This window comes from Ictidomys tridecemlineatus, chromosome 15 (assembly GCF_052094955.1).
Source record: "Ictidomys tridecemlineatus isolate mIctTri1 chromosome 15, mIctTri1.hap1, whole genome shotgun sequence".
NCBI lineage: Eukaryota > Metazoa > Chordata > Mammalia > Rodentia > Sciuridae > Ictidomys > Ictidomys tridecemlineatus.
In genome coordinates this window covers 18,473,371-18,499,752 of record NC_135491.1, presented here as the reverse complement: position 1 = coordinate 18,499,752, position 26,382 = coordinate 18,473,371, and the positions used below count along the sequence as shown (strand labels likewise).

The 26,382-nt window shown below is 39.1% G+C and overlaps 1 protein-coding gene across 2 annotated transcripts in view; it reads right to left on the bottom strand.

The window, feature by feature from the left end:
* LOC120888121 (uncharacterized) overlaps positions 1 to 26,382 on the bottom strand; it is a 121,198-nt gene that overhangs the window by 66,907 nt on the left and 27,909 nt on the right. Inside the window, exon 2 of one of the 2 annotated variants that reach the window (XM_078032161.1) lies at positions 24,173 to 24,240. The exons of the other annotated variant lie outside the window; for it this stretch is intronic. Within the exon in view, the coding sequence (XP_077888287.1) occupies positions 24,193 to 24,240 (48 nt within the window). The 3' untranslated portion in view covers positions 24,173 to 24,192. The remainder of the gene's footprint in view (positions 1 to 24,172; positions 24,241 to 26,382) is intronic. 2 annotated transcript variants of the gene reach the window in all.

The following is a 26,382-nucleotide window of genomic DNA, read 5'->3' as shown; positions in this document are numbered from 1 at the left end:
GTTAACAACGGATTTTTTATCACAGACGCTGAAAGCAAGAAGGTCCTGGAACAATGTATTTCAAACACTGAAAGACAATGGATGCCAACCAAGAATTCTGTATCCAGCAAAATTAAGCTTCAGGTATGACAACAAAATAAAAATCTTTCATGATAAACAAAAGTTAAAAGAATTTGCAGCCAGAAAACCAGCATTGCAAAGCATCTTGAGCAAAACACTACATGAGGAAGAAATGAAAAACAATAACCAAAACCATCAGTGGGAAGTGCCTCAGTAAAGACAGAGGGTGGGGGAAAAGATAATCATGGAGAAACATACTAAATTTAAAAAAAAAAAAAAGGATAAATAATCAAACATGGCTGGAAATACAAACCATATATCAATAGTAACTCTAAATGTTAATGGCTTAAACTCTCCAATAAAGCGACATAGGCTGATATCATGGATTAAAAAAACAAATCCAACAATATGCTGCCTCCAGGAGACACATCTGATTGGAAAAGACATACACAGGCTGAAGGTGAAAGGATGGGAAAAAATATACCAAGCACACGGTCCTCATAAGCAAGCAGGGGTGGCCATCCTCATATTGAATAAACTTGACTTCAAGAGTAAGTTAATCAAAAGGGATAAGGAAGGACATTATATACTGTTAAAAGGAACCATTCACCAACAAGACATAACAATTATCAATATTTATGCACCAAATAATGGTGCTGCGACATCCATAAAACAAATTCTCCTCAAGTTCAAGAATCAAATAGACCACAACACAATAATTATGGGTGACTTCAACACACCTCTCTCACTATTGGACAGATCCTCCAAACAAAAGTTGAATAAAGAAACTATAGAACTCAATACCACAATCAATAACCTAGACTTAACTGACATATATAGAATATATCAACCATCATCATGTGGATATACTTTTTTCTCAGCAGCACATGGATCCTTCTCAAAAATAGACCACATATTATGCCATAGGGCAACCCTCAGTAAAAATAAAGGGGTGGAGATAATACCATGCATTTTATCTGATCATAATGGAATGAAACTAGAAATCAATGATAAAAGAAGGAAGGAAAAATCCTACATCACATGGAAAATGAACAATATGTTACTGAATGATCAATGGGTTACAGAAGACATAAAGGAGAAAATAAAAAAATTCTTAGAGATAAATGAAAATACAGACACAACATATCGGATTCTATGGGACACAATGAAAGCAGTTTTAAGAGGGAAATTCATCGCCTGGAGGTCATTCCTCAAAAAAAGAAAAAACCAACAAATAAATGAGCTCACACTTCATCTCAAAGCCCTAGAAAAGGAAGAGCAAAACAACAGCAAATATAGCAGAAGGCAAGAAATAATTAAAATCAGAGCGGAAATCAATGAAATTGAAACAAAAGAAAGTATTGAAAAAATTAACAAAACTAAAAGTTTGGTTCTTCGAAAAAATAAATAAGATCGACAGACCTTTAGCCATGCTAACGAAGAGAAGAAGAGAGAGAACTCAAATTACTAACATACGAGATGAAAAAGGCAATATCACAACAGATGCTACAGAAATTCAGAAGACAATTAGAAATTATTTTGAAAACCTATATTCCAATAAAATAGAAGATAGTGAAGACATCGATAAATTTCTTAAGTCATATGATTTGCCCAGACTGAGTCAGGAGGATACACACAATTTGAACAGACCAATATCAATGGATGAAATTGAAGAAGCAATCAAAAGACTACCAACCAAGAAAAGCCCAGGACCGGATGGGTATACAGCGGAGTTTTACAAAACCTTTAAAGAAGAATTAATACCAATACTTTTCAAGTTATTTCAGGAAATAGAAAAAAAGGGAGCTCTTCCAAATTCATTCTATGAGGCCAACATCACCCTGATTCCGAAACCAGACAAAGACACCTCAAAGAAAGAAAATTACAGACCAATATCTCTAATGAACCTAGATGCAAAAATCCTCAATAAAATTCTGGCGAATCAAATACAAAAACACATCAAAAAAATTGTGCACCATGATCAAGTAGGATTCATCCCTGGGATGCAAGGATGGTTCAATATATGGAAATCAATAAATGTTATTCACCACATCAATAGACTTAAAGATAAGAACCATATGATCATCTCGATAGATGCAGAAAAAGTATGTTCAAAACATTAGAAAAACTAGGGATAACAGGAACTTACCTCGACATTATAAAAGCTATCTATGCTAAGCCTCAGGCTAGCATCATTCTGAATGGAGAAAAATTGAAGGCATTCCCTCTAAAATATGGAACAAGACAGGGATGCCCTCTATCACCACTTCTGTTCAACATAGTTCTTGAAACACTGGCCAGAGCAATTAGAAGAAAGAAATTAAAGGCATAAAAATAGGAAAAGAAAAACTTAAATTATCACTATTTGCAGATGACATGATTCTATACCTAGAAGACCCAAAAGGGTCTACAAAGAAACTACTAGAACTAATAAATGAATTCAGCAAAGTGGCAGGATATAAAATCAACACGCATAAATCAAAGGCATTTCTGTATATCAGCAACAAAACTTCTGAAACGGAAATGAGGAAAAACACTCCATTCCCAATATCCTCAAAAAAAATAAAATACTTGGGAATCAATCTAACAAAAGAGGTGAAAGATTTATACAATGAAAACTTCAGAACCCTAAAGAGAGAAGTAGAAGAAGATCTTAGAAGATGGAAAAATATACCCTGTTCATGGATAGGCAGAACTAACATTATCAAAATGGCGATATTACCCAAAGTTCTCTATAGGTTTAATGCAATGCCAATCAAAATCCTAACGGCATTTCTTGTAGAAATAGATAAAGCAATCATGAAATTCATATGGAAAAATAAAAGACCCAGAATAGCAAAAGCAATTCTAAGCAGGAAGTGTGAATCAGGCGGTATAGCAATACCAGATTTCAAACTATATTACAGAGCAATAGTAACAAAAATAGCATGGTACTGGTACCAAAACAGGCAGGTGGACCAATGGTACAGAATAGAGGACACAGAGACTAATCCACAAAGTTACAACTATCTTATATTTGATAAAGGGGCTAAAATCATGCAATGGAGGAAAGATAGCATCTTCAACAAATAGTGTTGGGAAAACTGGAAATCCATATGCAACAAAATGAAACTGAATCCCTTTCTCTCGCCATGCACAAAAGTTAACTCAAAATGGATCAAGGAGCTTGATATCAAATCAGAGACTCTGTGTCCGATAGAAGAAAAAGTTGGCTCCAATCTACATATTGTGGGGTCGGGCTCCAAATTCCTTAATAGGACACCATAGCACAAGAGTTAATAACAAGAATCAACAAATGGGACTTACTTAAACTAAAAAGTTTTTTCTCAGCAAGAGAAACAATAAGAGAGGTAAATAGGGAGCCTACATCATGGGAACAAATTTTTACTCCTCACACTTCAGATAGAGCCCTAATATCCAGAGTATACAAAGAACTCAAAAAATTAGACAATAAGATAGCAAATAACCAATCAACAAATGGGCCAAGGACCTGAACAGACACTTCTCAGAGGAGGATATACAATCAATCAACAAGTACATGAAAAAATGCTCACCATCTCTAGCAGTCAGAGAAATGTAAATCAAAACCATCCTAAGATACCATCTCACTCCAGTAAGATTGGCAGCCACTATGAAGTCAAACAACAACAAGTGCTGGCAAGGATGTGGAGAAAAAGGTACACTTGTACATTGCTGGTGGGACTGCAAATTGGTGCGGCCAATTTGGAAAGCAGTATGGAGATTCCTGGAAAAGCTGGGAATGGAACCACCATTTGACCCAGCTATTGCCCTTCTTGGACTATTCCCTGAAGACCTTAAAAGAGCGTACTATAGGGATACTGCCACATCGATGTTCATAGCAGCACAATTCACAATAGCTAGACTGTGGAACCAACCCAGATGCCCTTCAATAGATGAATGGATAAAAAAAATGTGGCATTTATACACCATGGAGTATTACGCAGCACTAAAAAATGACAAAATCATGGAATTCGCAGGGAAATGGATGGCACTAGAGCAGATTATGCTTAGTGAAGCTAGTCAATCCCTAAAAAACAAATACCAAATGTCTTCTTTGATATAATGAGAGCAACTATGAACAGAGCAGGGAGGAAGAGCAGGAAGAAAAGACTAACATTAAACAGAGACATGAGATGGGAGGGAAAGGGAGAGAAAAGGGAAATTGCATGGAAATGAAGGGAGACCCTCATTGCTATACAAAATTACATATAAGAGGTTGTGAGGGGAATGGGAAAATAAACAAGGAGAGAAATGAATTACAGTAGATGGGGTAGAGAGAGAAGAAGGGAGGGGAGGGGAGGGGAGGGGGGATAGTAGGGGATAGGAAAGGTAGCAGAATACAACAGTTACTAATATGGCATTATGTAAAAATGGGGATGTGTAACTGACGTGATTCTGCAATCTGCATTTGGGTTAAAAATTGGGAGTTCATAACCCACTTGAATCTAATGTATGAAATATGATATGTCAAGAGCTTTGTAATGTTGTGAACAACCAATAAAAAAATTTTAAAAAAATTTAAAAAAAATAAAATAAAATATAAATGCTATTTAAAATGTAGAAAGGAGAGTAGGTGTGATTACCTGGCATTTTTCTACATAAAAATCGGTTGTACATGAGCCAAGATGCAACAGCCCCAGGCTTCAAGAACTTCTAGAATGGTCACTTCAAGCCCTGGGCAGCCTTATTGACCTAAGTGTGCCAACATCAGTGATCATCTGGGCAACCCAGATAAAAGAGAAGAGGCTCAAAAACAGGGTCTCAGGTATCCAACACCCAGAGTCCAGGAAGATGTGAAATGCCATCAAAGGAGACTTGAGAACAGTGATGAAGGAGTGGCCCAAGACACTGTCATCCTTCAGGGTGTAAAGCCAAAGCCCAGGTTTCCTGAAGAGTCTGAAGAAGGAAATAAAATGACCCTGTCAGACACTGCAGGCTGGTTAAGAAAGATACAGTCTGAAACATCCTAGGCCATGATATCTACCTCTGCATTATTATTACAAGTTACTTAACCTTTCTGAGCTTGTTTGCATATGTAAATCGGAGTTGATATCCACTTCACAAGAAAGTGTAAAGATTAATTGCGACCATTTAAATAAAGCATGATTATGTAATTAACATTCATTTAAAAAGTCAGAAAAGGTCTGAGAAATGACCAACGAGGAGTGGGGGAGGACTGAGAACCTGGCTGTATACATTCAAGAAAGGCTATGACAAATTTCTCAAGGAGTTTTGCTATAATGTAGAGGAGAGAAATTAAGTCACGACTAGAGAAGGATATAGGTTAAAGCTTTTTTATTTTTAAATCTTAAAGTGGGTGCTATTATAACAAATATACGCACTGATACAAATGACTCAGCAGTCAGGGAAAACCTGATGACACAGAAAAGGGAAGACCTGCCAGGCACAGTGGCCTATCTCTATTATCCCAGTGACTCGGGAGGCTGAGACAGGAGGATCCCAAGTTCAAGGCCAGCCTGGGCAACTTAGGGAGACATTGTTTCAAAATGAAAAATAAAAAGGGTTGAGGATGTAGCTCAGTGGTAGAGGCCCCTGAGTTTAATATCCAGAACCATTAAAAAAATGGGGGTGTGGTGGGGGGAGGACCTGCTGGAGCGGGATAGTCCTTTAGAAGGCAAAAGTATGGGCTGGGGATGGGGCTGGGGCTGGGGCTGGGGCTGGGGCTGGGGCTAAGAGGTAGAGCACTTGCCTTGCATGTGTGAGGCTCTGGGTTCGATCCTCAGCACCACATAAAAATAAATAAAAAAAATAAGAAGGCAAAAGCACAAAAGGAAGAGTTTGCCTTACAACAGAAGTACATCCAAAGTAACAGGAGAGAAGCAAAGTGTCCTCCGAAGGATGTAGGGACACGAAGATCATCATCGTGGAGATATGGTGATTAGAAGTTCAGCAATTCTCTTTGATTGTTGAGAGTGAGATTGAGAGTAAGGCCTTTGAAGTCTCAAAAAAAGGGTTATTAAGCAGTCATCTAAAAGAAATCCTCTGCTTTCTTCCCTCGACTCTGAACCCAGAGAAACTTAGTCATTTTAAGGACCTGCAGCTCTCAGTATACTATCTAAGGAAAAAGGTTCTTATAGATTTGGAGATTAAATTTAATGTATGTACTTAATCAAGACCACGAGAAAGAGAAAGGATCAACATTTCCCAACTACAGTGATTACACAGCACTCCTCACTGCCTCCTGCTCTCCAATACAGGGTTTATTAGCTACTTGCACTCAAATTATCCTTGTGCACATCAAACCCATTACTTGAAGGAGTTCATCTCTTTTAAGAGGATGAATCTAATAACCTGTATAAATGAAATCATGTCCCAACTTCTCTATAAAGTAGGTTAAGGCAGAACTACAATTTAATGCCAAGTAATTTTTTTAATTACACTTTAAAATGCATCATGTTCATATAAACAATTATATAATGGCCTGAAAATTCAGGAGCAGATAATACAGCTTTCAGAATCCATCATGAAGTTTTATTTCCTCCACACCACTCTTGTCTCTATAGCCCACTCACATACAATATATGAACAGCTTCCATAAATAGGATATTTCTAAGTGGGTTTTCTCCACCGGGATTGGAGTTATGGCTGAGTTATAGTGTGAACCAGGTTTGATGTGAACTTCAGCTTTGTTTCTTACCAGCTCACTTAGGTCAGTCCCTTCAGTTCTTTTGAACTAAGGATATTAATTTCTATGAGGGGATACTGGAATATAATAGAGACTCAGTAAATGTAATTGTATGATTACTTACTTCACCTGCATAAGCCTGTGTCCTAATTTTTAATATGGCAACAGTTGCTGCTCTTCTTACTCTGAAAGAGTGCTATAAAATCCAATGAGATCACATAAATAAAGTGGTAATATTGATATACTGTGGCATACTGGGCATACCACAAGATAGTCAGCCAAAGTTGAGACTGAAGGAAAGAGGAAATGGTGGGAAAATGTACAAGTTTGTTCTCTGTTACTATAACAAAATATCCAAACCTGGATAACCTCCTAAAGAAAAAAGGTTTTTTTGGATCACAGTTCCAGAGGTTCAAGGTTGAGGGGACATATCTTCCTAGCAGATGGCCTTCTTCCTAGCAGAGTCCTAGATGGTGCAGGCTGTCACATGGCAAGAGACAGGGAGCACACATGTGTGTTATCTACATCCTTTCATCTCTTTTCTTTTTGTGGGGAAGAGGGTACCAGGGATTAAACTCAGGGACACTCAACCACTGAGCTACATCCCCTATTTTGTATTTTTTAAATTTAGAGACAGGGTCTCACTGAGTATCTTAGTACCTCAATTGCTGAGGCTGGCTTTGAACTCACGATCCTCCTGTCTCAGCCTCTTGAGCCACTGTGATTACAGGTGTGCACCACTACACCCAGGTGGTCTCTCTTCTTATATAGCCACCAGTATTCAATCACGGGGCTCCAACCTGATGATTTTACATAATCCTAACCACCTCCTATAAGCCGCCCCCCATACTTGAAACATCATACATTGGATTTAGTTTCCACCTCTTAAGTATCTCACAACAGAGTTCAAACTTCCATCATGAACCCTTGGAGGATATTCACACCACTGTGTTAGATTTTATTGTTTCTTTGATACAAAGAAAGTGTTTCTATTTTGGAGAGGTACACTTTCTCCAAAAGTCCCTGGACCCTGCACCAAAAAAAAATAAGGAGATGAAGAAGAGGAGTGGGAGGAGGAGGAGGTGGAGAAGGAAGGGGAAGAAGAAGAAAAACTCACCAAAAAATGGATAATTATCAGAGAAAGCTCACCTGTGCCCAGATCATTCCTCCCAGAGCTATGGAAGAATGATGTGTTAAGGTTGCTTACAGCCCAAAGTGGTCTTTCTTTTATATATATTTTTAGTGGTAGATGTACACAATATCTTTATTTTATTTATTTATTAAGGTTCGATACCAGGGCCTCACGCATGTGAGGCAAGAGCTCTACCACTGAGCCACAACCCCAGCCCCCAAAGTGGTCTTTCTTAAAGTGAGACCCACAATCACCATTTTTTGACATCCGTGAAGAGAATGTTTTAAAAATGCAGATGTCTGGGGTCCTCCCATACTGATTCTGATCTTTAGATCTGGATTTGAACCCAGAAATCTACATTTTAATAAGTTTCTCAGGGGATTCTGATTCAGCCAACTGCCAAAGCCCTCCAGAGCAGCCCACCCAGTGTACTGGCAGCTCACTGAGGTGGCTCAGCCTCCTTACAGAACACACACTGATAGGAGCTTCAGCTGATCTGAGCCTCTGCCTTCCACCCCTGAGCCTGCACAGGCTGGCGTCTATAGTGGCCTTTCATCCCCACTCACAGTCATTGGTTCTGAAAATAGAGAGGTGACTTTGTGGAAATAAGATTGTTATTAAATGATTAACTATGAACAAGAATGCCAAAAATCCTGACATAAAGCATTGCTAGAAATACGATGAGTGGGATTACCTGCCACACATCTGCATATTTGGTTGGAGAGGGAGAAGTTTATAACGTGTATCAAATGTTTTTAAAATGTGCAAACCTTTTGAGCTAGCAATTTGACATCAAGAAAACTATCCTCAGGAAATACAGAGATGTGTGCAAAGATGTGTGTACAAAGATATTCACCAAACCCTATATATAATAGAAAATAATGTAAGCCAATCATCCAAAAAATTGTAAACCGGTTAGAAAAATAATGGAAACATAAAATGAAATGCTAACAACTACTACTACTCACCACTTTTAGAACTCTTCTAAAAAATATTTACTGAGCTAGGTGCAGTTGTGCACACCTGTAATTCGAGTGGCTCAGGAGGCGGGAGCAGGAGGATCTCAAGTTCAAACCCAGCCTCAGCGACTTAGCAAATCCCTAAACAACTCAGTGAGACCCTGTCTCTAAATAAAATATTAAAAAGGGCTGGTTAAACACCTCTGGGTTCAATCCTCTGTATCTATATGTTGAACTAGGCCCAGTGGCACACTTCTATAATCCCAGCAACTCAAGAGGCTAAGACAGAAGGATGGCAAGTTCAAGGTTATCCTGGGCAACTTAGTGAGATCCTGTCTCAAAATTTAAAAAATAAAAAGGGCTGGGGACATAGCTCAGTGGTAGAGTGACCCTGGGTTCAATCTCCAGTATTGCAAATAGTAGTAGTAATAATAATAATATAAAATATTTATTGATAGGGAAAATGTTTATTATGCATGCTAAGTAAATAGCTTGCTGCAAAACAGCATGTAGAGTATATACATATATGTGGTTTTATACACATAAAGTGTATATAATTTGTGTATGAAGTGTTTGTATCATATACTCTACAGTATTTCATATAAATAGTATTATTGATATACACACATATATACATACACATACATGTGTATGTCACATAAACACAAATTCACTGCACAAGCATGAGAAGGGGTAGCATGACATTGACTAAACGATTAAGAGTCTTTCCTTCCCCCTTTTTGTTGCAGACAAGATCTCTCAATGGATGATAGGACTAATGGGCAAAAGTTTAAAGAGAAACAGAATTTGCATAGTATCAAATATATTTATTAATACAAATGAATAGATAGCAACTTTACAGTGTAGAAACTCAGGAGAACACCACTTTAACAAAGTGACTAAGATCAATAAAGTTAGTAATAAAACATACAAGAACACCCACCCCTTAATATGACACACTGAGAAACACACCATCAGTTCTATGGTATTCTTTCCCATAGTACATCACTTCATTGCCATCATCCCAGAACAGCGACCAAACGAAAATCAAGTTATAATCTACAACATAAAAGATCAGTATTCAAAGCATTCAGGTCAAGCCAGGCATTAGGGAACATGCATATAATTCCAGCAACTCAGGAAACTGAGGCAGGAAGATCGCCAAGTTTGAGATCAGCCTTGGCAACTTAGCAAGACCCTGTCTCAAAATAAAAAATAAAAAAGATGGGGATAATACTTTTTCCACAGGGATAATTAATTTAGGTCATTCAAGTTGGTGATGCCTGTCCATTAACCATTTATTAATAAAATTACAAGAATAAAATCATTTTTTTAAAAAGATGGGGATATAAGTCAGTGGTAGAGTGTCTCTGGGTTCAATCCCCAGTATCACCACCAAAAAAAAAAGAAAAAATCAAAGTCATGAAAGACTGAGGTAGTATCACAGAACATAAAAGACTAAATAGTCCTCATAATTTAAATGTATTGTGGTATCATCAATTAGATCCTAGAATAGAAAATGACATTAGTGGAAACATTGTGAAATTCAAATAAAGTAGTTTAGTTAGTAGCACTGTACCAATGTCAGTTCTCCAGGTTTATTCATTGTGCTTTGTTGTGTTAGATGTTAGGGGAAGAGAGGTGAGGGATATACAGGGATCTCTATTGTATTAGTGCTATTGCTACATACCCAATCACGTTTGTTATCTCATAGTCCTGTAAGTCAGAAGTCTGGCATGTCTAGATTCTCTACCCACTGGGGTGCTGTGAGTCTATTCTGGGGTGCGTGGTCCTCTCCAAGCTCACTCACATTATTGGCAGAATCTATTTCTGCAGTTATATGAAGGATGCCCCATTTCCTGGGGGCTATCAGCAGCAGGCTGTCCTTATCTCCTAGAGGCCTCTCTGCACTCCTTGCACATGGTTCATCTCACAGCCAGAGAAAGTGTGTTGAGCTCCTCTCATGCCTTGAATCCCTGACTTCAGCCAGAGATGGTTCTCTGCTTTTAAGGACTCCTGGGATCAGATTGGGCCCACCCTGTAACCCAGGATATTCTTTCCTATTTTAAGTTTACCAACTTAAATACAAATGTGAAGTCTCTTTGCCATCCAGCAATACGTTCAGGTATCTGAGGCTCAGGCACCGTTTTCCCTACTGCAGCTGTACTTACAACTTTGAGAAAAGTCCAAAATTACTTCAAAATAAAAACATTGTAAAGAGGTGATATTGGTTTTGGAGGAGATTTTCTAAGTGTTTTCCAAGTATTCTGCATTGAGTATACATTATTTCTACAGTCAAAAAATAGAATTTATGTCTTGTCTTTAGTATACATTTATTATATATCATTCAAGCATGTGTGTGTGTGTGTGTGTTGACACATGTGCTTGAATAACACTATGTAAAGAACTACATAAGAAAGTCTTGCTAACTAGATGTGATGAGACTACACACCTGTAGTCTCAGCTACTTGGGAGGTTGATGCAAAAGGATTGCCTGAGCCCAGGAGTTCAAGGCTAGCCTAGGAAACACAGAGAACCTGTCTCAAAAAATAAAAAGAAAAGAAAAGAAAAGAATCCATCCCATTTATTAATTCTTTTTTTTTAACTGTCCGAGATTTTATTAGCAGGACCATAGCAGCCATCACAGAAGAGAAGGGCATCAAGAGAGAGGGGGAGAGAGAGAGAGAGGAGAGAGAAGAGAGGAGAGAGGGGAAGAGGGGGAGAAGGGAAAGGAGGAGAGATACAGAGAGGGAGAAGGGGAGGGAGGAGAGATACAGAGAGGGAGAAGGGGAAAGAGTAAGAAGGGTAGAGTAAGGGAGAGAGGGAGAGTAAGAGAGTAAGAGGAAATTTATTAATTCTTGATTTTAATTCTTGCACTATAGGAGTCTTATTAAGGAAGTAGGGGCCTAATCCAATATGATGGAGATTGGGGGCCTATTTTTTCTTCTATTAGACACAGGGTCTCTGGTGTAATTCTTGGGTCCTTGATCCACTTTGAGTTGAGTTTTGTGCATGGTGAGAGAGGGGGGTTTAATTTCATTTTGTTGCATATGGATTTCCAGTTTTCCCAGCACCATTTGTTGAAGAGGCTATCTTTTCTCCAATGTGTGTTTTGTCTAATATAAGCTAACTCTATTTTTATGGGTTAGTCTCTGTGTCCTCTATTTTGTACCATTGGTCTACCAGTCTATTTTGGTGCCAATACCATGCTGGTTTTGTTACTATTGCTCTGTGGAATAGTATAAGACCTGGTATAGTGATGCCACCTGCTTCACTGTTCTCGCTAAGGATTGCTTTAGCTATTCTGGGTCTCTTATTTTTCCAGATAAATTTCATGACTGCTTTTTCTATTTCTATGAGGAATGTCATTGGGATTATGGTTGAGCTGATTCATAGTGGGGTTGGGAGGGGAAGCATGGGAAGATTAGACAAACTCTAGATAGGGCAAAGGGGTGAGAGGGGAAGGGAGGGGCAAGGGGTGTAAAAAAGATGGTGGAAAGAGATGGACATCATTACCTTAAGCACATGTATGAAGACACAAATGATGTGAATATACTTTGTATACAACCAGAGATATGAAAAATTGTGCTCTAGGTGTGTAATATGAATTTTAATGCATTCTGCTGTTATATATAACAAATTAGAATAAGAAAAGTAATAATAAAAAATTAATTTTTTAAAAAAAGGAAAAAAAAAGTCTTGCTGACACCTTCACAACTATACTGGTTCAAGGGCACCAATAGTAATGCCACCAACTAGGGAACCTGGGGCTTCCCAAACTGTCCCTTCTTTCTCAGGCAAATGCTGCTTGGGATTGAAAGGTAATTTTCAAGCTTATTTTTCCTGTTATAATAAGCCACTCTGTGGAGGGAACTTGAGACCATTGTTAAGCAAAATAAACCAAACTCACAAGGTCAAGGGCTGTAGGTTTTCTCTTTTATGGAAGCTAGAGAGGAAAAAGGAAAAGAAAGGTGGGGGCGGACCTCATGAAAATCAAAGGGATCAGTAGAGGAAAGGGACTAGGGGTGGGAAAAGGGGAGGGAGGGGGAAGTGCTGGGGAGCGATACTGGCCAAATGACATTGTTATAGTGTGTGCATGTACGAATACATGACAACAGAATCCCACCATCACACACAACTATAATACACCAATAAAAAAAAAATGTGAGGGGAAAAAGTAAGCCATTTTGTTACAGAGCCTTACCTGTCACAGAGATTTCCCCCAATACATTTCCTGAAGATAATTTGCAATTTAGGAAGTTAGTTGAAGGCACTTGAATTGCTTTTAGTTAATAAATCAAAATATTTGAATAGATTGTTATGAACAGGCCTAGAAATGTCATTCTCATTAAACCACTTGAGATATTATTCATTGAATAATAATAGCATCACACTATCTTTCTAAAATTCCAACACAGAATAATGGTAAGCTCAGCCTGAGGAGGCCAAGAGGGCAGGCATTCTTGGCAGCCGTCCAACTTGGAGGATCTGGGGAAGCAGCAGATGTTCAAGGAAGGCTCAGTCAGGAGGTTCAAAGAGGGAAGGGTGTCCTGGGAAGAGGATAAAGTCTTCATTTTTCAAAACAGAAAGTAGGGGAGGCATGGATTTAAAGGATTTGAAAAATGCAAAGCAATTTCAAACCCTTCAATAATTCTGAGAGGTAATAACTCATTCATCCATTCATCCAACAGATATTTATTCAGCATTGTTTTAACCCTGGAGATACAGTGGCATAGAGCTTGCAGTCTAGTGAAAGAGACAGAAGAGACTATTCAACCAGTAATCACCCAATAATTACAAAACTGTGCCAAATGCTCCAAATAAATGGAGTCCAACCAGAAGGTTAGTCTACAGGGGTCAAATAAGGTTCTAAAGATGTGTTTTGTTTTTCAGTTAAATTTTTTATCTTGAGATAATTGTAGATTTACAGACCCCAAATAACCTTTACCCTGTTTCCCATTAAAGGTTATTTGGGATCTATAAATCTACAATTATCTCAAAACTATAGAGCAATGTCACAATCAGGATATTGATATTGATATATAAACAGTAAGAATACCACAAGATGCCTCATGTTGTCCTTTATAAGATGCAAATCCCTCAAATCCTACCCCTGATGCTTCACAAACACTAATCTATCCTCCATCTCTGTGATTTTTGTTTTTTCAAGAACAGGATAGAATTATATACCATATGCTTTGGGGGAATTAGCTTTTCTTCACTCAGAATAATTCCCTGAAGAGGCTTCCAAGTTGTGTGTATTGATAGTTTGCTTCTTTGTGTCACTGAGTAGAATTCCATGGTGTGTATATACCATAGTTTATCATTCACCTGCCGAAGGACATGTAGGTTATTTCCAATGCTTGGCTATTAACAAAACTTTTATGAGGAGTCATGAACACGCTTTTGTGTCCATATAAACTTTCATTTCTCTGGGATAAATGCCTAGGAATGGAATTTCTGGGTCATAGGGCAGCTATATGTTTTTAACTCTCTAAGAAACTGCTAAACTGTTTTCAACAAGAATTATGTCAGTTATAAGGAAACTCACAGATACAAAGATCAGGTGAAGACGATGTCCTATAAAGAACAGGGGTGTGCCTGAAGTGAAAAACCCAACAAAGGAATAGAAGTTTCCAATAATAAAACATGAGACAGTTTCCCTGGATTAGGGGAGAAAGGGGGTCTGCATGTTTAAAGGGTGTACTGCAGAACAGGACATTTGATATAAGAAGCTTAATGTCCTTCAGAGGCCACTGAACTTCAATCAGACTTCTTCAGGTCCCAGGTAGAAAAACTAGATGGCTTCATATGTCCCCATAGCAGCACTCAAAGTCAGAAGATGGCAATGAATGTTATCTAAGTCCTGAAGTGGGGGGAAGTGGGGGGAGGCGCACATGCACATGCTTGTGTCTGATACAATTTTCATTTAATGTTTATGATGGTTATTTCTGGGTGGTAGGATTTGAAAAGATATATATATATTTTTTTTTAATTTGCAGTGATGAAGATTGAACCCAGGGCCTCTAGGCAAGTGCTCTACCTACTACTTAAATTAATTTTTTAACCAATACTTACAAACCCAGAATTTATGCACATTAATGGGATACTTTGTGATGTTTTGATACATGTATACCTTGCATAATGTTTACATCAGGTTAAACATATCTATCTCTTCAAATATTTATCATTTCTTTATGGTGAAACATTCAAAGTCCTTCCTTCTATCTTTTTGAAATATAGAATACGTTTTCATTATCAATAGTCATCCTACTGTGCCATAGCATGTTTAGCTCCTATCTCACTATAACCCAGTACCCATTGGTAAACTTTCCCCATTCCTCCCTCCTCCTTCTCTCCCCAGTCTCTGGCTTCTACTCGAAACTTCTATGAGATCAACTTGTTTTTATATTCCACATATGAGATCATGTGGTCTCTGTCCTTTTGTGGCTGGCTTATTTCTTTTGGGGGGCGTTGGGGCAGGAACTGGGGATCAAACTTAGGGGCACTCAACCACCGAGCCACATCCCCAGTCCTATTTTGTATTTTATTTGGAGACAGGGTCTCACTGAGTTGCTTAGCGCCTCGCTATTGCTGAGGCTGGCTTTGAACTCATGATCCTCCTGCCTCAGCCTCCCAAGCCGCTAGGATTAGAGGCATGTGGCACTGCACTTGGCCTGGTTATTTCATTTAATATAATCATCTCTAGTTCAATTCTCGTTGTTAAAAATGACAGGTTCCACTCATTTTGATGGATGAATAGCATTCCATTGTGTGTATGTGCCACATTTTCTTTATCCATTCATCAGTTGATGGACACTTAGGTTGATTCCATATTTTGGTTATTTTGAATAGTGTTGCAGTAAAAATAACAGTATAGGTGTCTCTTCAAATCCTGATTTCATTTCATTTGGAACATATACCCAGTAGTGAGATTGCTTCATTATATGTCAGTTCTATTTTTAAATTTTTCAGGGGCCTCCATTCTGTTTTCCATAATGACTGTCCTAATTTACATTCTCATCAACATGTGCAAGGGCTCTGTTTTCTTTACATCCTCACCAACACTTGTTTACTTGTTTTGTTGTTGTTTTTGTTGTTGTTGTTTGGTACTGGGGATTTAACTAACTCAGGGGTGCTTTCCCACTGAGCTACATCCCCAGCCATTTTTTTAAAAAAAAAAAACAGGATCTTGCTAAGTTGCTTAGGGCCTCTCTAAGTTGCTGAGGCTGGCCTCAAACTTGCAATCTTCCTACCTCAGCCTCTTGAATCATGAAATTACAGGACTTCGCCACCACACCTTACATTTTTTTGTCTTTTTGATAATAGCAATTCTTATTAGAGTATTTTTGAGCTCTTTTTTTTTTTTAAAATGAAAAATTTGCCAGGTGTGGTAAGTAAGAAAAAGAAGCCATATGTGAAGGGAGAGAAAAACTACCCCCACAGCTTAAGGCCACAGTGGAGCACTGTAATAAAGCACTGCACATCTGGAGCTTGTCCTAAAGCTTCCTCCTCACCAAAATGTAGTTCAGTCCTAAGACTTCACTTTCTGCCCTCAACCCACAACTAAAAGTACTCTTTAAACACTTAACAACTGACAGGGTTCAGAATTGTCTGCACATGTCCCTGGCCAAAGAACTCAAGGACAACCCTTTAATTGAGTGCGCTATACGACCTTCTGTATTAACATGGCCTTTCCTATGTTCTAGAACAGTCTGGGGAATAAGAAAAAAAAAAAGGTTAAAGGTATTACACATGTTGCATAATTAAAATAAGATTAAAATTAAAATAATGTTAAATCACCTCCCAAAAAGCTGAAAAAAAAAAGTTTCTTCCTGTACTCCAACCACTATTTAGTGTTTCAAAAAGTTTCTCCAGAAACTTCCTTCCAAATATCAACAAAAAGGAGAATCTAACACATAAAACTAGATGGCAGCACTTGCCTACCTTTTAAGGCCACAAATGAAAATCACACTGCTATTGTGTTTTCAAAGAAATAAAAAATAATCAAGACCCAACAGAGTTCCATGAGTTGATATAAAAAGCTTAATTTTGTTTATAAATTCTAAATAGTGTAAATGTTAGTACATACCTTGTTTTACTATTCAGTTTGCCAAGATTAAGTGCAAATTCATAGCTCTTAGCAGCAATACTTGTTTAGATATGGGAGAAGGTAAAGATCCACTAGGGCAAAAGGATTTTTATTAAAACTATTATGAATCCTGGACTGAGGATGTAGCTCAGTACTAAAGTGCCCCTGGGATCAAGATCAATACCCAGTACAAAACAAAAACAAAAACAAAACCCTACTATGAATTTTTTAAGGACTCAGGACAGAATACAGACACTAAGTGAAGAATTGGCTGCAACCCTACTCCCACTTTCAAAATCCCTCTAGCCCCAAAGCCTGCTGAGCTAGGGTTGCTCCCACATGGAATTCTGTTCCCCTGCCACCAGGCAAGTAGCCACCTTCTGAGCAGCAGAAACCCAAGATCTCCAAAGAAAGCCAGCGGTTCATATGCTCTCACGGCCCAGGTCTCTGCTCTTAGGTCCCAGCAGAGGGGTCTGCATGAAATCCAAGCAGTGACTTGAGAAATGGAGTAACATCATCTATCTAGAGTTCTTTCCAGGAAATAGAAATAGGCATCATCTCATTCACTTTTCACAACACTATAAGGCAATGATCAATATCCTCCTTTTACAAATGAGCTACTAAGGTCCAGAGATACAGAATGTCCTACAAAAGGTCACAATGGCAGAGGTAGGCAGACAGAGCCCATGTCTCCCAGGCTCTAAATTCAGGGGGCTTTTCAATTCACAATATTTAGTCAACAAAGCAGTTGACCACCATATCCCTAAAGTAAACCTACTCACAACTCTTACCCCTACCCGACCCAGTTTCTATCACACCATCCTATTATTTCCTTCTATAATCTTTATATACATTATGTTACCTTCTCCCTCAATACCTAGAAATAAAACAAACATGTTCATTCTGAATAGACCCTCAAGATGATATGGAATACCAGAGGAGGGACATCGCTTGTCTTGTTGACCACAAGACTCCAGCAACCTACAGCAGCATCTGGACCATACTGAAAAGACAATAAAGAAGAATGAATGAGTGAAAGATTTTTGAAGCACAAGACATGTTTAAAGGTCTCAAAGCCTATACCAGGCCTAGGACAGCTATCTGGGGCATTACAAAGTGATGTACTTTTAAAATTCATGATCAGTAGAAGATCAGCCCAACATTAACATCTTCCCACAAGACTGGTCTTCCAGAAGACAGGGTACCTTCCATTTGGGGCATCGTCACATCATATCCGGCTCCAGGAAAGTCAGGTTCTGTTTTTCTTATGAAAATCTCTGGCTTCAAGATAACTTTGATTTTTTCTCACATGTAGTTTCATCTGAACTCTTACAGTCAAATTAAAAATCTCACCCATGAATACCCACACCCACACACACCCTTATTAAGAGTCTATTATTTGTAAATCATTAGTTGGAGATTATGAGACATTTGGTTTAAAAAAAAAAAAGATAACTTGATTTAAAATGAGCGAATTATTTGATACTTAGAAAATCACAGAAAGGAAAACACTTGATGTTGGGCTAGAAAGACTTCAGAGAAGACAGAAGATGAATTTAAATGAGCCCTTAGAAAATGCGTAGGATGCCTGGGTGGGTGATGCCCGCCTGCAATCCCAGTGACTCAGGAAGCTGAGGCAGGAGGATCACAAGATGAGGGCCAGCCTAGGCAACTTAATGACAGATCTGTCCCAAAGGAAAAAAGAAAAAGGACTGGGGATGTAACTTAGTGGTAGAGCACCACTGGGCTCAAACCCTAGAATGAAAGGAAGGAAGGAAAGATGGGAAGGAAGGAGGAAATGAGTAGGATTTACAAAACCACAAAGGATAAAAAAAAAAAAGTCACAAAAATTCAAGTAAACCAGTTTTGCTAAGAAACTGTGGTTTAGTGAGCGATGAGAAAGGAGGCTCAACACAGAACAAGGTCAACTCAGTGGAGACCATTAATGCCAGGATGAAAGTCCGAGATTTACTTTATAGGTAATGAGGGCCACTTAAAGGTTTAACGCAGGTCTTTCATGTGATCAATGAGATATTTTAGGACGATTATTCTGGCATAGCGTGAGCCCAGATGGGAGGAAGCTGTCATTAATCCCCTCAGCCTCTCTCCAGCCTCTAAGGGGCTTTCCTTTTTACTTTTTTTATACTAGCTTTGAGACCAGAGTTATCCTCTAACAATCGTCCCTGAATGAAGCTCCCCATCATTTATACAGCTATACACACTTTGATTAATTGGGAGACCACGGATGATCATATATCAGCCTGCGTTGTACAGTTTTGTGTCATTGTGACAAAATATCTGAAAGAATAAACATAAAGAGAGAAATGCTTTGTTTTATCTCACAGTTTGGGAGTTTTCAGGCAATGATCCATTGCCCTATTGCTTTGGGCCTGTGGTGAGACAGCACATGGTGGCAGGAGCACATGGGGGAAGAGGCTGTTCACTTGGTGGTGGCCAGGAAGGGGCCAGGGTCCCAGTATCCCTTCCAAGGGCCTGCCCTAGTGATCTCATCTCCTACTGTGCCTCGCCTCCTAACAATTCTACCACATTCCAGTAGCACCACAGGCTGTGAACCAAGCTTTTAACACGTGAGCCTTTGGGGGACACTTATCCAAACCACTAACACTTTCAAGTCCCACCTCATGATGAGACAGAACAAGGCAGGGCTTTACTCAGCCTGAGTCCCCTGGGCAGCAGGAGGGACCCTGTGCTCTACTGTCTCCTTCCCTACATCCAGAAAAAAAATGCTGCATCTCTAGTCCACTTCATTTTGTCCCAGTTGGTTTTATTTATGAATTATTTATGTATTTATGCAGTGCTGGGGATCAAACCCAGGGCCTCACATATGCTAGGTGAGTCTTCTGCCATGAGCTCCATCCTCAGTGCCCCCTCTCTTACACTTTTTATGAGATTTGTGAGCACAGTCCAGAGTTCCTGATGCTAATCCTCACCCTCTCCTCAGTAGCATCTACCCTTTAGTTTCCATGCCTTTTGTGCTTCCAACCATGCACGCACGTGCGCACTGTGTGTATGTGTGTGTGTGTGTGTGTGTGTGTGTGTGTGTGTGTGTGTGTGTGTGTGGTCTTCTCTTTATAGCTGAGAGAAATCCCCATTGGGTGCATGTCGGCCTGTGCCCTTTCCCTTTAAGGGTTTCATCCTCTAGGGCAGATGCCACAGAGAGAAAACTGCTGAAATGCCACTGCTCTGTAATGACAATAAGTTTTTTCTAGTCTTCAAAGCACTTGAAAAGGTGGTGGCAAGTCTGTGCAAGTTCTTCTGTTCTTCACCAAAGCCTTCTACAAAACACCATCTTGGGAAAGAAGTTTTTAACTGCACCCACTCCCACTCTGTGCTTGGCATAAACAGACCCACCAGCCGAGCACCAGGGACTGCAGCTCGGGCACTCCAGTCCAAGGCTCATCTTTATTTTGTAAAACAATGTACAGGAAGTAACAGGTCATGATATACCTTTCTGCTCAAATATTATCAATATATCCAAAGAAACTAATATTTTGAGGGATGTTTTATGTACCAAGCCTTCTTCTAAGCAGTTTCATACATTATTTATTTGATGTTCAAGACAACCCTTTTAGGTGAGTGGTATCCCCATTTTACAGATAAGGAAACTAAGGTTGAAGAAGGTATCATTTTTATTTTTATTTTTTGGTACTGGGGATTGAACCTAGGGACACTTAAACAATGAGCCATATCTCCAGCCCTTTTTAAAATTTTATTTGGAGACAGGATCTCACTAAGTGGCTTAGGGCCTCACTAAGTTGCTGAGGTTAGCTTTGAACTTGTGATCCTCCTGCCTCAGCCTCCCAAGCCGCTGGGATTACAGGCATGCACCACTGTCCTCAGCCCTGAAGAAGGTTAGTATCTTGACCAAGATAACATAAAACAAAATAGTGCACTCAGTAATTCCAGCCCAGCCTCATCTGCACTGCTGCCCACTGGTCTTCACAGGGCATTCAGGCTCTGAACAGTCCAGCCTCGAACGTCTCCAATTTTCACATCTTCTATTTCATTACCTATAAATCAAAGTGGTGTCTCCATTCTAATTTCATCATTTCAAAAGGGGAACACTGTAGAAAACTAACTAGTAGTAGCTGCTAAAGTTGAACATACACGCACCTTACAACCCAGCTATTCTATTCCTCGGTAAATGCCGGGTATAGAAATATGTACATATGTTCATCAAAAGACAGGTACAGGGATGGGGTTGTGGCTCAGGGATAGAACTTTCACCTAGCATGGGTGAGGCACTGGGTTCGATCCTCAGCACCACATAAAAATAAAATAAAGGTACTGTGTCCACCTACAACTATGAAATAAATGTTTAAAAAAAAAAAAGACATTTACAATACCTACAGCAGCACTATTCATACCAGCCAGAATCAAAAGTGAGCATAATCCAAACGTCCATCTACCATAGAAGAGATTTGTAAATGAGTCATCCCCACCAAAACTCATGTTGAGGGCTGGGGCTGTAGGTCAGTGGTATAGTACTTGCCCAGCACATGTAAGGCCCTGGGTTTGATTCCCAGCACTACCCAAAATAAATAGATTTTTAAAAATCACATTGAGTCGTAATTCTTCAGCGTAACAGTTTGGAGCCTAGTGGGAGGTTTGGGTCTTAGGGGCAGAGCCCTCATGAATATATTAATGCTATCTGGTGAGAGTAAGTTTGTGGGATTGGTTAGTTACCACAAGAGTGGGTAAGGTAGCCCCTCATGTTTGGTCTCCTCCACATGTGCACACTTGTCCTTCTGCTTTCCACCACGAGTTGAAGCCACAAGAAGACCTCATCAGAAACCAAACAGATGGTTCAAGAAGATCATGCTCTTGAACTTCTCAGCCTCCAGAACTATAAACTAAAATAAATCTCTTTTCTTTGTAAACTACCCAATCTCAGGTTCTCTGTTACAGCAAAAGAAGAGAGAAAAAGAAAACAAGGAATATATAAATAACAATGAGGATGAGCAAACTCCATCTACACACTACATGAATGGATCTCACAAACTTAATGCTGAATGAAAGAATTGGGCACAAAAAAAAAGGACATATTTAAGTAAGGCATGGTGGAAGGCACTGTAGCCCCAGGTACTCAGGAGGCTGAATCAGGAGGATCACTTGAGCCTAGAGTTCAAGACCAGCCTGGGCAACATAGGGAGACCCTGCCTCAAAAAATAAACAAACAAATAAACAAAAAGCACATACTCTATGATTCTATTTATATGAAACTCAAAACTTATCAATCATATTAGAAATCAGAATAGAAGTTATCTGGGTAGGGTTGGCAAAGAGTAGGAATGAGTAGAAGGGGCTGATGACATGGGACAAGACTGGCAGTGGTGTAGACTGTAGTAGAGTCATATTCTTCATTGTCTTCACACTGGAGGGGGAAAAAACTATTTAAAAAAATTCAGTTTCAACAAAGTGTGTTCTTGATGAAGCAAAAAAAAATTGACCTGACTTTGAGTACACGTCTGATATTTTAATTTAATATGTAATATGTGATGAAATGGGAGGTAGGAAACCCGCATGAGGCACTCTGTTACCTCCTGAAGCTTTTCCTAAAGGAAAAAGCACTTCTGTGATCTGAATTTCAAGCTGACCCAGTAACTCCCTTGTTGGGATGCTATTTTTAGTCAGCAGAACAACTGACAGACAAATTATAGTTATTCAGTCTTGGATATTTGGCACACATTTTCTCAAAAATGAACAAAGTTGGCCGATCTCTGCAAGGAAAACAACCCACAGCCTTTGTTAGCGAGGATAAAACTCAAACTTTTCAGCAAACATTATTTTGGAAAATATATCAAACACAATGAGCTGGGCAGCTTTCTGCTACTTTAAGATTTTTTTGGCAGAGCAGTGGTAGTATTGAGCATTGAGTTTGGCTGGGGTTTTGTATTTGTTTTTGTTTTGTACAGTGAAATGGGTCAAAATTTGGAGGATCTGCAGACCTCAAAGAACAGAAGTCTAGAACAGGCAAACCCACAGAGGCACGAAGAGGAGTGGCTGCTGGGGGCCAAGGCAGGTGGCAGAGTAGAAATGGGAGTGACTGACATGGTTATGGGGTTGAAATGTTCTAAAATTAAATTGTGGTTATGCATCTCTGAAAAGGTATGAAAACCACTGCACTCTACTTTAAATGGGTGATTGGTAGGTGTGTGAAACATATCTCCAAAAAAAGCTTTAGAATAAAAATACAAACACTGTCATGACATCAGAATATCTGGAGTTCAGTGTAAATGACAACAACAAATAAAGTTTGCCATCCCACAGGGTATGGTTTGTTGACCCTTGTTTTACTTTATCAGTGTACCACTGTGCTTGCGTTTCTTGTTCTAGAATATCTTTGGTGCCCTGTATTTCAAAGTCTACCTTTAATCTACTATTTTTTTCATTCTCCCAAATGCCTTCTTTTTTTTTTTTTTTTGTACCAGGGATTGAACCCTGGGATGCTAAACCACTGAGCCACATTCTCAACCCTTTTTACTTTTTTTTACTTTGAGACAGGGTCTCACCAAGTTGCTCAGGGCCTTGCTAAGTTGCTAAGGCTGGCTTTGAACTTACAATCCTCCTGCCTCAGCCTCCAAGTCATTGGGGTTACAGGCATGTGCCATCACGACTGGCGCAAATGCCTCCATTTTTTGTGCATCAAAGGTGTTTCTTTGGGACCTGGGACTGTAGCTCAGTGGCAGAGCACTCACCTAGCATGCGTGGGGACCTGGGTTCAATCCTCAGCACCACATAAAAATAAATGAATGGAATAAAGGTATTCTGTCCAACTACAACTAAAAAATAAATATTAAAAAAAAAAAAAGGTGTTTCTTTGGGCTGGGGTTGTGGCTCAGTGGTAGAGCACTTGCCTTGCTTCACCAATCCCCAGCATCACATACATATATAAGTAATCAGATAAATAAATAAATAAAAATAAAGATACTGTGTCCATCTACAACTAGAAAAAAATTTTAAAGTGTTTCTTTAAAATTTACAATGTCTCTGTGAATAAAATGACTTTAATTCCAATTAATACCTTACAACCAACATAACACGCGCGCGCACACACACACACACACACACACACACACACCTAATAATAACAATATCAGCTGAGGTTACAGTTATCTATAGGCCTGATTGGGGCTGAAGGATGTGCTTCCAAACTTACTGGTGGCTTTCATAAGTTTGTTTGTCTCTTAAATACAGTTCGGAATCCTCTACTGGACATGAGACCTCCGTTCCTCACTTACCGGATTTCTCCATGGACTGCCTAAGATTCCTTGCACCATGCCAGCCAACTTCCTCCAGGACAATGAATCTGAGAGTGTGCAAAGAAGAAACCTCAGTACCTTTTATGACCTAGTTTTTAAAATGTACAATGGTATTTTCACTTTTTTTTTATTTGTTATGAACTATAGCCAAGTCCTGCTATAGAATCAAAGGAAAAAGAATTGATCTCCATCTCTTGAATTTGATATGCTTTTCTTCAGAAATGGAGACTAATTTTTAAAACCACCATGGCCTCATTGATAGTATTTAAAAAAAACAGTCTCATCTCTTCGAAGGAAAGATAAATTCCCAGTGATGTCAGCTATACCAAGGCCATGGTCCAATGGGGGAAAAAAAATGGGATGAAGCTATCTAGGTTGAGGTACCACAAAATCTTGAACCCTCTGAGCCTATAGAAGTAGCCCAGTCCTCCCCATTAAAAGCTGAGCATCCCTCCTCCATGCCTGGACATGACGCAAAGGCTGCTCCCCAGTAAGACAACATCTACTCACCCACTTCCACCTCAGTGGGGATGCAGATCCTCAAGATCTGCTTGCCTTTCTTGGCCACAAGATTTTAATTCTAAAACTATGATTGAAAGTTAAAATTAGGATTAAATCTTAACATAACCTAGCCACAATACATTTAACCTGATAAGGGAATAAAGAGATTATACCCATAAAGGAGCCCTGCTAGTATCTTGACCTTGTACTTCCCAGCCCCTAGAAACTGTGAGAAATAAATCCTCATTGTTTATGCCACCCAGGCCACGGAATTCTGTTATAGTAGCCCATACTGACCGAAACAAGAGAGACCATGTCAAATCCAGCTTTTGGATGACTCCTAAATTTATACTTTTACACATTTCTTTTCAAAACAACAAATTTCATTCATTTATTTATCCAATGGATATTTATTTAAAACTTTCTTTGTGACAGGTTCCATCCTGAATGATGGAGCTACCTACTAGGTAAACAAACTGACAATTCCTTCCTCTGAGAGCTTAAAGTTAACACATTAAAAGAGAAAGCCAATAAGGAACAGTTGGGCTCAAGAATAAAAAAAAAAAAATCTAGGAACAGCTAGAGATACACAGTGGTGGCAGAAGGGCAGCCCCAGGCCTTTTGGGGCCAAGGGACTAAGCCTAACACTGAAAGCCAGGAACTCAGTTCCTATGGGATAAAGGAATCTTGCTGTCTGTAAGACCATAGTCCCCAAGCTAAACTTGAGGCTTGAGGCCCTTCTCCTCAAAAAGAAGCTGAAAAAGCTGCCAGCTGAGGCTAGGGACCTTGACTTCACAAGTAGCCATGGGCCCGGAGAGGTGAGTGAAGAAGAGAGAATCCAAGTCAAGTCGGGTCCAAGGTTCCCCAGAGTAAGAACAGCAAACTTCCTTAGGAATATCTGCTCTGAGCCTGAGGCGGGAAAAAAAAAGATGATGGCAATTATAAAACCATAAAACCACTAGATAGTAGGGAAAGAGAAAAAAAACTTGTCCATAAAACTGTGTGTCTATTCTTGACAACAACCAAAATTTCAACCACTGAAAGTAAGCATAATCAGAACCTCTAACATCCACCTAAAATTCTTTGCCCACATATGAGAAGCTGCAGTACTATTTTGTAAGGGAAATTTATGCTCCATAATCATCTATTGAGACTTTCTATTTTTGTCCCTAAAGTGTTCAACAACTGCTACAGTGAAGAAACAAAACTCAGAATCCTGACAAGCAACAATTAAAGTCTGATGGTCACTACCACTCCTCAGTCTACTCAGCTGGGCATCAGCCACCTTGTAGCTAGGGAGGATTGTGGGGCCGCTGGAAGTGAAGATGGGTCTCCCCTTTAAGAAGAGCCACCATGGAGCTGGAGTTGTAGCTCAGAGTCAGAATGCTTGCCTAGCAATGTGAGGCACTGGGTTCGATTCTCAGCACTGAATATAAATAAATAAAACTAAGGTTCCTTGACAATATATATATATATATACATATATATATATATGTATATATATATATGTATATATATATACACATTCATATATATAAACAAGAGCCACCATAACAATAGGGAGTGGGACAAAACTCACCACAAAATTGTAGGTTTAACAAATCTGACTTAAAATAAAAATGAAATGGTGTCTTTTGTTTTGTTTTTGTTTTTGCTTTGGTACCAAGGATTGAACCCAGGGTGCTTAA